The sequence below is a fragment of the Cyrtonyx montezumae genome, unplaced genomic scaffold (assembly GCF_038088225.1).
Source record: "Cyrtonyx montezumae isolate F1298 unplaced genomic scaffold, pur_monq_1.0 scaffold_12, whole genome shotgun sequence".
Lineage (NCBI taxonomy): Eukaryota > Metazoa > Chordata > Aves > Galliformes > Odontophoridae > Cyrtonyx > Cyrtonyx montezumae.
In genome coordinates this window covers 6,168,049-6,180,214 of record NW_027071848.1, presented here as the reverse complement: position 1 = coordinate 6,180,214, position 12,166 = coordinate 6,168,049, and the positions used below count along the sequence as shown (strand labels likewise).

Sequence of the window (12,166 nt, the reverse complement as noted above, 5' to 3'; positions counted from 1 at the left end):
TTTAGAGCAAAGTGGAAACAGAAAACAGCAACTGTCCAGCCCTGACACACTGATATCAGTGATGAACGAAGTTCCCTTCCATTCCAAAAGCATACAGAAATCCTTCCCACTTAGGATGAGCATTTGAGGTCCTGACTGAGTGAAACACTATCTGTCGATTTCTTTAGTTTCCTCAGACCAGCAAGGTGCTTTCTTTTACAGTATTTGAAGTGTTTTATTTGAAGTACCTGCTCAGACAACATTGCTTTTGATAGAATTTAATGGAGAGCTAATATTCTATTATGATCTCCAAGATGTTTCTGTAGCAAATCTGAAAATAAACCATTTTACAACTTGTACTCCAATTCCCAGCAGTGTTAGGGGTTTGCAGGTGCACTGATAACCAAGGCACACACTGGATTTACCTACAAAGTGTTGGATGTCTTAGTAACCATCCACCTAATCATTTCTGCTTTGGTATAGTTATATATATGTATATGAATATATATATTTTTTTAATGAAAATTAAGTGTGAAAAGAATTATTTTGGTGAGCAAAAATGCAAGTGTGCATACTCCTCTGAGATTTCAGAATGGCTGTCAAAAGTTCTGCTTTGTTGTTTATTTTTGAGAAGGGAGGGTACACGGATAAACCGCATATATCCATCTCGAGGTTGTATTTGTCACGTTCTCCTTCCAAAGTGGTGTTGATATGAAGCTGGCAAAAGGTACTGTCCCTCCAAAATGAGAAGATTAACTGCAGCAAAATGAAAATACCCAGTAAAAATCTTTCTCATTTGTTCTTATTTGTTATAACATAAACATGTGAGGAGGTTAACATGGCCAGAGAAGAAGTTCTTGAGCTGTGGAAATGCATAAGGTGTCTATTAATACTTACTGTGGGGTCAGTACTTTCAATTATGGTGTTTTTCATTTAGAAGAATATCTGTCCCCACTCACCTTCCCTTGGCCAAGTAATGAGGTTTGACAGAATGTGTTTTGGCTCATAAGCTTTGTTTTTCACTGTGGTATTTGGGATATTTTTTTTTATGGGAAACGATGCATTTCACAAATGCATTGGATCAAGAGAAAAATCCCTTTGTTTGTATGAGGGGAGGGGAGGGAAATCATTCAGAGTGGTTTATTATGACAAAACCTAGCTGAAACATGATGAAGCAAGATGGGGAACTCTCCTTGTACCGGACAGCAAGGAGGTACTGCAGTCTTATGCTGTTTTTCTAGCAGAAGAGAAAAAATGTGTTTCTTCTCTCCACTTCAGCTCTGTTTAGATATCACTGATCATGATAAATTCTCAATATCACAGTGAGCAGAGGGTGGGCAGCGACTGCCCTTACTAACAGCTGAGCCTTCTAGACAGAAAAACAGCAGTGAAGGGCTGAGAGCAGCTGTCTGCCCAGAGCAGGCACCAGAATCTCATGAATTTCAATTACTTGATGTCCAAAGTCTCCTAAAATTAATGAATACCTTTCTTGTGTGACTGCTAGGGAGATACGAAAGCCTTTGAAGACCTCCAGGGAGTCTGGTTCACCTGATGTGGATTTTTGCATTTCAGCATACAAAATCTTCAGGTGTGAACTGGCTCCTGCATCCTAAAAAGTCTCAGCCAGAGAATCAACTGAAAAACAAGTGCATGTTACAAAACTGAGAGCATCCAGGGAGCACATCCAGGCGGTCCTTTACCTGTTCCTTATCTGAGTTCTGTGGTAAAGGGGATCAGTACCCCATTGCTGGTCCCACCGACCTCCAAAAATCTGAGAACATCCGTGCAGTCCATGGATTAGAGCCCTGTTTGGTGCAGAGAACCTATGCTAACCTTACACGTGCCCCAAAGGCCGTTACATCCACTTGGATCTTGCAGGGGGATTACAGAGTGGCACACCAGAATAATTTGTAATCAATGCCACTTGGATTGCTTCCTGAAAACCCATCATCTCTGCTGTGTGTGAGATGACAGCATAACCTGCACTTTTCATCCGTTTCCTCTTTCCAACTCCTCCCAAATTTAATTGTCTTAAATGTAATGTCTCCATAATTTGTCATCACACTCTTCATGATGTCTTGTTTAGCATAGACATCAGTCTGGGCTTTTTATTGTACATCATCAGCTGATGGCTGATGTTCTGAACAACCACCACCTTGTCCTGTCTCCCTCCCCAGAAGACATTCTGAAGAGAGAGCAGAACAGAAGACAGAAATGTCTCACTTCCTTTTAGACACCAAAATGAGAGTTGTCATGAGTCTGCATTTCCCTGATCATTAATGGGAGGATGGTGCTTTGAAAGGCAGCCCTCTGGATTAAGTAATTAGGACTACAGACTAGAATTAGAAGACTACAAAGAATTTTTTAGAAGTCTGTGGTGCTGTAAATGAGAATGTGGAGCCCAGATTTTTTACTTTTTGTATCTTCTGTGGTCACTGTGACTTCAATTGACAAGATCAAAGTGACAACAGAGAGCTGCTGTTCACAAATCACAGATTCACTTTCTCTAGAGATGTCTTCATTCCATCCATATGAAACAGCAGCAGGAAAAAGAGTCCTAATAGTGCTTGCCTACACACATGTACAGGTGCTATACATGTTGTTCAGCTTACACTACTGCAGTGAGAAAACAGTTATATAGCATCTCCCTGTCCCCATGAACACCTAAATTTTGCTATCAGCTAATGGCTGTAGCTTTGTCACTTTGGGATGCGTGTTATGCTTCACTAACAAAATAACATTTTTTTTTCCTTTATTACACCATTAAAACTTTTTTTTGTACAAAGATACTCAGTTGTTTGATATTTTTCCAGCTATGTAACTGTATATGTATTTCATTCTGTACAGTCAGGTCATTTGACAATGAAATCAGCCCACAGTAAATTTAACAGAGCACCATTAATGGACTGGTATTTTCCACCTTGCCAATCTCCCAGTAAATTTATGAGAAGACAGTCAGACCTTCAGGTCCTTATTAGCATCTTTTCCTGACACATTCAGCTCTCTAGCTAAATAGCCAGCACATTTTTGTAGTGTTTTGTCTTTGCCTGCTGAGAGTAGAAGCTTTTTAGCACATTTTTCAGAAACACATGTTCTTTGTTGTGATGTAAGTCCTATTTATTTTTTTTAATGGCTTGCAGAGAAGAATGAAGGTGAGTAATACCCTTAATGTTGTAAAAAATCTTGTCAGCATCAGTTGCTGGTGGAGAAAAACCAAATCTGATTGCAAGGAGGGTTGTATTTGTATGCAAGGAAGGGAGAACCTGGTGGGTGCATGGCTTTGCCCTGAGTGAAGAGGCTCTGCAGACTTTCCTTTATTCATATTTATGACACTGTTGTCAGGAGTGCTTACATTTTCCAAGAAGCAGTTCAATCCAGAAACATTTTAATATTGTGATGATTGCAGGAAAATCTGAGAAAATGTGTCCAAGATGTGCAATCAGTCTGGAAATACCTTACTTATCATTACCTGAGCACGTTTTTTCTGCTTAAAAACAATGTCAAAAAGCAGGGGATGTTTTCATGCATCCACACTCCATTAAAACCCACACGTCACACTCAGGCAGCAGTGGTTAGGTAGCAGTCCTGCAGGCTGACTTGCATTGCTGTCGCCGTGCCAGCCCCAGGAGTGCAGGATGACCCTACTACTGAGCCCACCGGTTCCTCACGATGAATGCATCCATGCTGTGGGGTGGGAGAAGAGGGAAGGCCAAGTCAGTGTGAATTCTGCATTTCTGATGCCCTCAAAAGAGAGAAGTGACAGGCAGGCTTACAAGGACCTGTCTGCGTATAAAGTGAGCTATCAGAAAGCCTAATGTCTGCGAGATGGACATGTGGAAATGAGTTGGCTTTCTGTAGTTATAATAGCAACTTCATTTCTCATTCAGAGATTAATACAGAAATTAAGGGTTAATGCCATTTTTTTAACGACAGGGCCTCATTTTCTGCCTATTTTCAGCTCACTGTGGAGAGTTATTCAGAGTGACTTGCATCCCTACACACGTTTGTGTACGCAGATGGTGAACTGCAGATCTAACTCAATGGAGTGAACAGGTGCTAAAAATACAAATCTGGGGAAAATGTGGAAGGGAAAACAGAAAGAAAAAGATGGGCAGCTGCTCAATGTCCTGCCTTGATAAAATGCAGCTCTTAACAATCAAGGAGAAGGAGGTGAGGACAAAAAATGAGACTTCACATAGATAGCAGTCTCCTACAAAGGTGAGAGACATCCAATACTGAGCACACTACAGTGAAGCTGCGAGACTGGTATCCAACAGAAGATGTTCTGCATGACAGCCATGCAGTGTATTTGGTTCATTATGAGAAGCAAGATGGGGCTGGTAACATCCCCCAGATGCTGAAGCCAGTGGGATCTGCATGTGATGAGCACTTTTGGACAAGCCTAACTTGAGTGCTCCAAGAGGTCAGAGAAGCATGTGGTCTCATGGACTACATACACAGGATCTAGACTTTATAAAGGCATGAAGCACTATAATGCCCCAGTTTTGTCACTGATCCTGTCAGAATGGAGTCCCTGGCCTGAGTGACCTGTCACACTGATGGGGAATTTCTCTCCTTAGAAGGAGAGAACACTGTGGGGAATCACCTTGGCCAGTGGAAAAGATAAGCAGGATTGTGTTTAAGCTCTGCCCACTCTAATTCAGTGAGCTAAACACCATGCACAGCCTCGTAGTATATTATTCCCAATAAAAAAAAAGACAAAGCAGAAGCTCCATCTTCCATTTCAGTGAAGCATCTGCAAAGATGAGCAGTCTTTCAGTACTTATGTATGACTGAAAAGTAAGCACAGGCCTGAGTATGGCCCTAAAAAGATGTGCCATTCATCGTCTTTGCAGCCTCTCTCCTCCTCAAGCCATGAGAAAATTCAGTGTCTGATGGAAGCTAAGATCCTCCAGAAAGCCCTGGGAAGGATTAGGCAAATCTGCAAGACAGTTTATCCCTTTTTGTCTCCAAAAAGTTGCTTTTCACTGGTGCTGTGAATCTCTACCTCACCGTGGTGTTTTTTCTACTGTGGAAGAACCTGGATAACTTACTCAGAGAAGAGGAACGGCTGAGTTTTCGTGTGCTCATAGCAGAGCTTATTGAGAGCTTTGGCTCCAAATTACTGTGAAGCCAATGGTCCTAATGTCAACCCCACAACAATGGAAATAATTTTGTCCTAGTTTTAGATTAATATACACTGTACCATTTATTACTTTCCACAGAACATGCTGACTACTGAAACAGGGCTAGGCTAGCATGGTCCTCCTCAAAGCAGACATGGTTTCAAGGTCATACAGAGATGGGAATTAAAGGGGGGAAATGCTAGAGGGTATGGTTTCAAGTACAGAAAGGATAAAAATTCCCCTTCATCACTTAGATTCAGCGTGTGATCGTGATGATGAAATTTCTGGGGGAAGAAAAGAAGCTGTTAGATCCTCCAGTGAAGGAAGAAAAAAGGAAAAGTCTTGCCTGGGAATTGGTAGTTCTGAAAGAAAATATGTAACATATAAAAGAGAACTTTGACTTGTAGGTCACAAGGTTTGATCATAGAGTATAAGTTATTAATTCAGTGCTTTTGGCAAGAAGAGATGATCAAGGGTTGGCAAAAATAACCAAATAAAAAAAACAAAAAACGGGTTGGGGATTTAGAAGAGATGATGTACCAAAGCTTCACTTTCATGTCACACCCATGAGAAGATGCTGTGGTTAAGAATGAGGGACCCAAGGAACATTGGTGAAGATCTTCTGTGGGAAAGCCAGGAACTAGATGAGAAGTGACTTATAGGTTCATAGGTTCATAGGTACATCAGGTTGGAAAGGACCTGCAAGATCATCTAGTCCAACCATCCTCCTATCACTATCTCTACCCACTGAACTACTAAATCAAATCCCTTAGCACCTCATCTAAATGCTTCTTGAACAGCACTAGGGATGGTGCCTCCACCACCTCCCTAGGCAGGCCATTCCAGTGCCTGACCACTCTTTCAGAGAAAAAATGTTTCCTCAAATATAATCTAAATCTTCCCCGGCGCAACTTGTGGCCATTCCCTCTCGTCCTGTCATTATTTATCAGGGAGAAGAGGCCCACCCCCTCCTCACCACAACCCCCCTTCAGGAAGTGGTAGAGTGCAATAAGGTCTCCTCTGAGCCTCCTCTTCTCCAGACTGAACAATCCCAGCTCCCTCAGCCGCTCCTCATAAGACTTGTTGGCTATGACCTTTGCAAGGGGATAACATTTGGTAGAAATGACCTTAACAGATGTTAAGGTAAGGTACCGGCATCTGAGATTTAATATGACCATAGAGTATTGCATAGAATATGGAGATAATCTTTCTTAATACAGTTAGGACTTATTTCTATTACAACTTTCCAAACAAAAACAACACTTTACCAACACAAATATTGTATAGAAGGGCATTGTTTTCAACAAACTCTCACTGAACCACCGTGTCATTTACCTGATCAGGGATCAGGGCTCTGTGGCAGTCCTTCAGACCGTCTCAGTCTTCAGGCTGTCTCAAAGCTGGACATTTGGGATTTTCATGGGACATAACCCAGACACAGTCCTTCAGGACTGAGGAACCCAGGAGTTTGCCAGCTCTGGAATTCCTGCAGGCGATGCCTCTCCACTTGTGAAGTCCATGGGATTTCTACTCTGCTTCTGTAAGTTCCGAAAGTCTGTAGATCTCAACTCCATTGTGGCTTCCACTATTCATGCAGTCCCAGCTCTTCAATTGCCCACCAAGACCGAGCGGGAGCTGTGATTCCCGGGCTATTGTGCTGCTAAGAGTTATGTGAACAGTTATAGCTTTAAAAAGCTCTTTTTAATTTCTTGCTCCTTAAGTTTTTCCATACAAAGACATTTTTAAATTCTTTTTGTATTTGTTCAGAAGTATTTTTCATATTTTAGCCAAACCGTGGTTATTGAATGTACCAAGCAAAGTTTTGAGGGGAATCACCAAGCAGCAAAGGGTGTTCTGTTATGGGCTATTTTGTTATTTTTAAAAATTTTTGCAATTTAGTTCGTTGAGTAATTCCATAGAAATTTAACAAATAGTTACTGCTTGTAGAATTTGTGGGGAGTCCTCAAATACACTGCATAAAGATCTGTGTACTTATCTGACTTTGAGGCCAATCAATATCCATGAAGTCTGAAGTTAAATATGGGTGTTTTCTTTTGCTGCCAGTATTTATTTCTATCAGTAGAGTATTTGGGGTGATATAAAATGTAAAAAGAATGACTGAACTGACCATTTGAAATATTATCGTACTGTAATTCCTTTCCTCCTTCCTGGGCCTCAGTGACAAGAAGCATTTAAGATCCCGTGCAATCTGTTTATTTTTAATACTTTCTAAGGTACTAGAAGAGCATTCATCAGCTAGTATCTCAGCTCATTAGTCACAAAACTGGAAGCTCTTTTGAATCCGGCACCTAAATCTTTCACACAGGAAAACACCTTCATTCAGCAGAAAGCCTGTGCTTTGCTGAGGGCAGTTTCTGTCAGTGTGCTCCTCTATAGGGGCAGTGGGGCAGCTTCAGTGGGCATAGGCCAGTCGGCTCCTGGGGGTGGGATATGGTTGGATTGGAGGATGTCACCAGGACAAGGAAACAGTGCAGCACCAAGGCATCACGGACAGCTGGAAGCACCCACAGCCACGGCCAAAGGAAGCTCTACACCACCACCAAATAAAATGTTCTCATTCCTAAACATATTGGCTGGTTCTCCTACTTCATATTGTCTTCACTGAGAAAACTTAGGTGCTTTTCTTTAGGGACCTGACTCCCTTACTGATCTGTATAAATAAATACAAGTATGAATATTTGTAAACTCATTTTTATTTCTCTGTGTGTACAGAGCACTCTGTTGTTGTGTATGAGCACTTCTTGATTGGGCCCTGAGCAGAAAGGGCTGGCTGTGATGGAACAGACTGTATGTTCTCCTCCTTTGCCTTTGAGGGCCTGAGGCTCAGGGGAGATGGCGACCAGACCATGAAACCCTCCTGTCCTCAGCCACTCAGCCAGAGAGATGTTCCACCTTCTATGTACACACTGACATAAAACTAAGTAATCAAAATAGCAGCAGGGCCCATATTACAGCAGGCAGCCAGCTGGTAGCAGATAATCCATGTCACAGTTACATCAGTGACATGGGCCTGCCCAGAACAGGTGTCACCCGGCTGCCAGGAGACACAGAACTGATAGGCTTGGGCTGAGGAAAGGGTTGCCCGTGGTCATTTCAGGTTGCTGTTCCTTATCTTGGTTTCATACTTTTTTGAAAGCTGCAGGCCCCTGCTGCCCATGCCTTCCTTACCCACTCAGCCAGAAGTTTCTGCAGCCATCTCCAAAGGCAGAGACCTAAGGACAAGGAAACAGCTCCAGACTGTACCTAAACATGGCTTCACAGACAACTGGAATCTCCCTGCAGATCTGGACAGAGGAAGATCTACACCAACTACTCACTCACAATAAAATCTGATTCATAAATGTAGTTGCTGGTTCTCCTGCTTTGTACCGTCTCTTTGAGAAAACTTATGGGCCTTTCCTTATTGTCCTGATTTCTGTAGTGATCTGTATAAATATTTACTCTGAGAGGCTGCTCCCTGCAGCCTACAGGAACCACAGGGAGCAGGTCTCCATGTGCAGCCATGGAGGAGCCCATGAAGCAGCAGTGGGTGAGGCCTGGAGGGGGGCACAGCCCTTGGATGTATCCCTGCAGGAGCAGCCCTGGGCCAGAGTTGCAGCCCATGGAGAGGAGCCCACGGTGGGGCAGGAGGGCTGAGGGAGCTGCCGCCCATGGGGCTGTGCTGGAGCAATTCCTGAAGTGTGGGCCCATGGGATGGAGCCGTGTTGGAGCAGTGATTGGAGAGCTGCAACCTGTGGGAAGCCCACACGGATCAGTTGGGGAAGGACGGCATCCCGTGGGAATCAGAATATGGCTAGCTACCAGTGCTAACCCACAGAGATCACTTTGTGACCTCATTTTGCTTGAGAGGAGTTTTGGAACTAAAGCCAATTGGAGTCACCATCTCTGAAAACTGATATTTCTTTCAGTTTAAAGATTGTCACTTAATTACGTACCTTGTTTTGTCACATGTGGATTGTCTGTATGAAATCTGTGCCTATTGAGCAGTCACAAGTCAGCCATAACCTGAGCATCCCTAAGTCAAACTGAAGAGAGATATACACAGTGAGACTAAGTTTCATCTCTGGAAAAAAAAATACCCTCTACACCCCAGGAAAATGATTTAGCAGAAGAGTAACTGGAATATTTGAGACAAGTGAGAAGCGGTTCCTTAGAGCCCACTTGCTGCTGTTGATGGCATTCCATCACAGACAAACAGGGCATTACTGGAGCTGGAGGGAAAATGTTTATATCTTGAAAGAAAAATGTGCCTATGGGTCATTCACTCTGCTCACAGACAACACATTTCTTTCACTAAACCAAGGAGCTCTGAACACCAGGGTGAATGTAGCACTGATCTTGCAATTGAGTGCCTGCCACTACATCCATGCACCTACATGTGCCCTGTGAATTTCTTCACGTGGACTGGGCTGTGGGATTGGAGCCTACAGATATAACAGAGCAAAGAAAACCAGAGAATTACACATTTGAATAAGCAACACACAAACCAGTCAGATTCACAGAAGCATTGTTTAATCAAGCATTGGAAATACATGATGTTCCTTGGGTGGCATGGTAACATTGAATCTGAGAGATTTTGGAGGACTGGGTATGAGGTACTGTAATGCTGGATGATACAAGAGGCACAAGGAGTGGAACAGCCCAGCCAGCTTATGTAGCACAGCTCAACAAGGTCATTGTAAACATAAATTGAACACTCCATGGTTGACTAGCACCTTAGAAACATCACCAAGATGCTGGAGGTCTTCAGAAGTGGGATTGATAAGATACATTATTGTAATCTTCACTTTCTGTGAGTAAGGGTTGTATTTCTGGAGAAGTTCCTCTTCTTTTCTTCCTGCAGGCCAGAATGAGCCCGGAGAGCACAGCAGTAACTATGGCTCCTATCACAGCTGCACCAACCAGCCAGGGCCAGATCTGACGGGCTTGCTCCAGGTAGGGGATTAAAAAGTCCTGGAAAGAACCAAGTGCTAAAAAGGAGAAAAACAGAGGTCAGTTTGTACAGATTGCGTAACAGATAATACTGGAAGGCTCAGAATGAAAAATGGTTATTAAACTGAGGCAAATTGTCCGAAAGTTACAAATAATTCTAAGCAAAATCCTTCAATCCTTAAAGTTTCCCTATTTTTTGCTTTGAAACTGACAGGATTTGAGTTTACAATTTCCAGTGCTATTTATGGTTATGTGAAAGCTGTAAGAATAGAAACGAAGAATGATCATAGATTCACTGAATCATTAAATTTGAGTTGGAAGATATGCTTAAAGGCCATCTGGACCAACTCCTCTGCAATGAACAGGGACCCCACAGCTCCATCAGGTGCTCAGAGCCCCATCCAGCCTGACCTTGAGTGTCTCCAGGGATGGGGCAACTACCTATTTTCTGAGCAACCTCTGCCAGTGCCTCACCACCCTTAATGTAAAAAACTACTGCCTTATATCCAGTTTAAATCTCTCCTCTTTCAGTTGGAAAGCATTTCCCCTCATCCTGTCACAACAGACCCTGCTGAAGAGTCTATCAGATCTGGTACAGCATGGGCAAAGGTGCTGCTAGCTCAGCATCCTGTCGGCAACACTAACTGAAGATTCTAAAAGCAGTTAAGAGAAGAGTTTAAAAGCAAGTTAAGCCTATCACAATCCTTTCACAATGCGACACTCAGCCTTGAACAACTGTGGCACATCCCCCGGCCTTTATAAATCTTTTTCTACCATTTTCCAGTTTCACTGGTGCCCCAAAAAAGTAATCCTGTGTATCTTGGTGCTTTTGAGCACATGGTGTTAGGTAGCTGTGCTCTGAATATACTGTTTTGGTTTGTGGCACCTTGAAAGCTGAACTGTACTCAGCATTTGATGTCTCAATCACTTCCTTAGATGCATTGCAATTTAGGTTGAGTTTAGGCAGAATATAGTTGGTCTGTCCTTTCAACTCAGCTTCACTTTGGGGAACACTAACGGTGCTACTTCTCAAGTCCTTACACTCCTTTGAATCCCACTTTGTATTCTGAGATTGGATCTGTAAGAGTATGCATGTTCAGACTTCTGACCCCATTAGACATACAAATGCTTCATAACACAAAGAATTTTAAAAAATAAGGTTCTTGATATTTCAGAATGCTCTCCACAAACCTCTGTGGATGAGGTGCTGTTTCTCTTTAATCCTTCATTTCTGATACATCAAATGAAGGAGGACAGTGCCATTCACGGGGTCCTCCATATTGTGAGTATAAAATATTTTCTGCAGAACATGGCTGCTATGGAGACTGGCATTAAATTGTTAAAGGACATGTTTTCAAGATACCATTTTAAGAGTGTGAAATAAATCATACATTAGGGTACATACTGCTTTAACTGAGAAAATGACAACCAAAAGCAATGAGGCTTGGGCATTTGTTTTTTCTGGCTAGTTTGTGAGTGAGGTGGGGAACTAGGGAGAACGTAGTGTGTAATGCGCACATACTGGGCTGGAGGGTGAGTTTTCACTTTAGAGATATGACTTCAATTTATAAAGTTCCTAACTTTGTGTGCTTTACTCCACAATCCCAGTGCTTTTTAATACAACTCTTTTATGTTCATATTGCAAGCAAGACCAAATTAGAAATAATTTGGCTATTCAGACTGGAGGATGTATATTGTAGAAGAAGCTTGATAGATAACAGACATGGGTTTTTGGAGTAGGGAAAAGGGGAAGTACCACAGAATTCACCACCTTGATGAAATTATCTGTGATATATTTTTATGTGACTTCCTAAATTTGTATGTTGTCTTTCAAGAGTTTTTCTCTCCTGTAAGTATTGCTTGGAAACCTAAGCTACCTTCTCCCTGATAAAACACAGCATGACTTTGAGATGAAGAGATGTCTCTTTTCACAGCAGAAGAAATTAATGTATTTTCTTAAATACCAATAGTCAGTTAAACATGCCTTTCTCCTGCATTCAGCCTCAGTCTGTAAAGATTCTGAAACTAGCTCAAAGCAAACCGCCACCTTCTGACATTCACTGACTGTATCCTACTACTTTTGCTGCAAAAGGATGCTTGGGCTTCCA

The 12,166-nt window shown here is 42.3% G+C and overlaps 2 protein-coding genes across 3 annotated transcripts in view; one reads left to right on the top strand and one right to left on the bottom strand.

Annotated features, from left to right (window-relative positions):
• Positions 1-5,616, top strand: part of NOX4 (NADPH oxidase 4) — a 114,797-nt gene extending 109,181 nt beyond the window's left edge. Inside the window, exons 19-20 of one of the 2 annotated variants that reach the window (XR_010621835.1) lie at positions 3,938-4,149; positions 4,836-5,616. Coding sequence is in view for 1 of the 2 variants with exons in the window: in XM_065729975.1 (XP_065586047.1) it covers positions 3,938-4,028 (91 nt within the window). In the remaining variant the exon portion in view is untranslated. Of the gene's footprint in view, positions 1-3,937 lie in introns of both variants that reach the window. The other variant, XM_065729975.1, reaches the window with a different exon arrangement.
• A 4,019-nt stretch (positions 5,617-9,635) lies between these two features.
• TYR (tyrosinase) overlaps positions 9,636-12,166 on the bottom strand; it is a 50,882-nt gene continuing 48,351 nt past the window's right edge. The window contains exon 5 of the mRNA XM_065730331.1: positions 9,636-10,096. Within this exon, the coding sequence (XP_065586403.1) occupies positions 9,873-10,096 (224 nt within the window). The 3' untranslated portion in view covers positions 9,636-9,872. The remainder of the gene's footprint in view (positions 10,097-12,166) is intronic.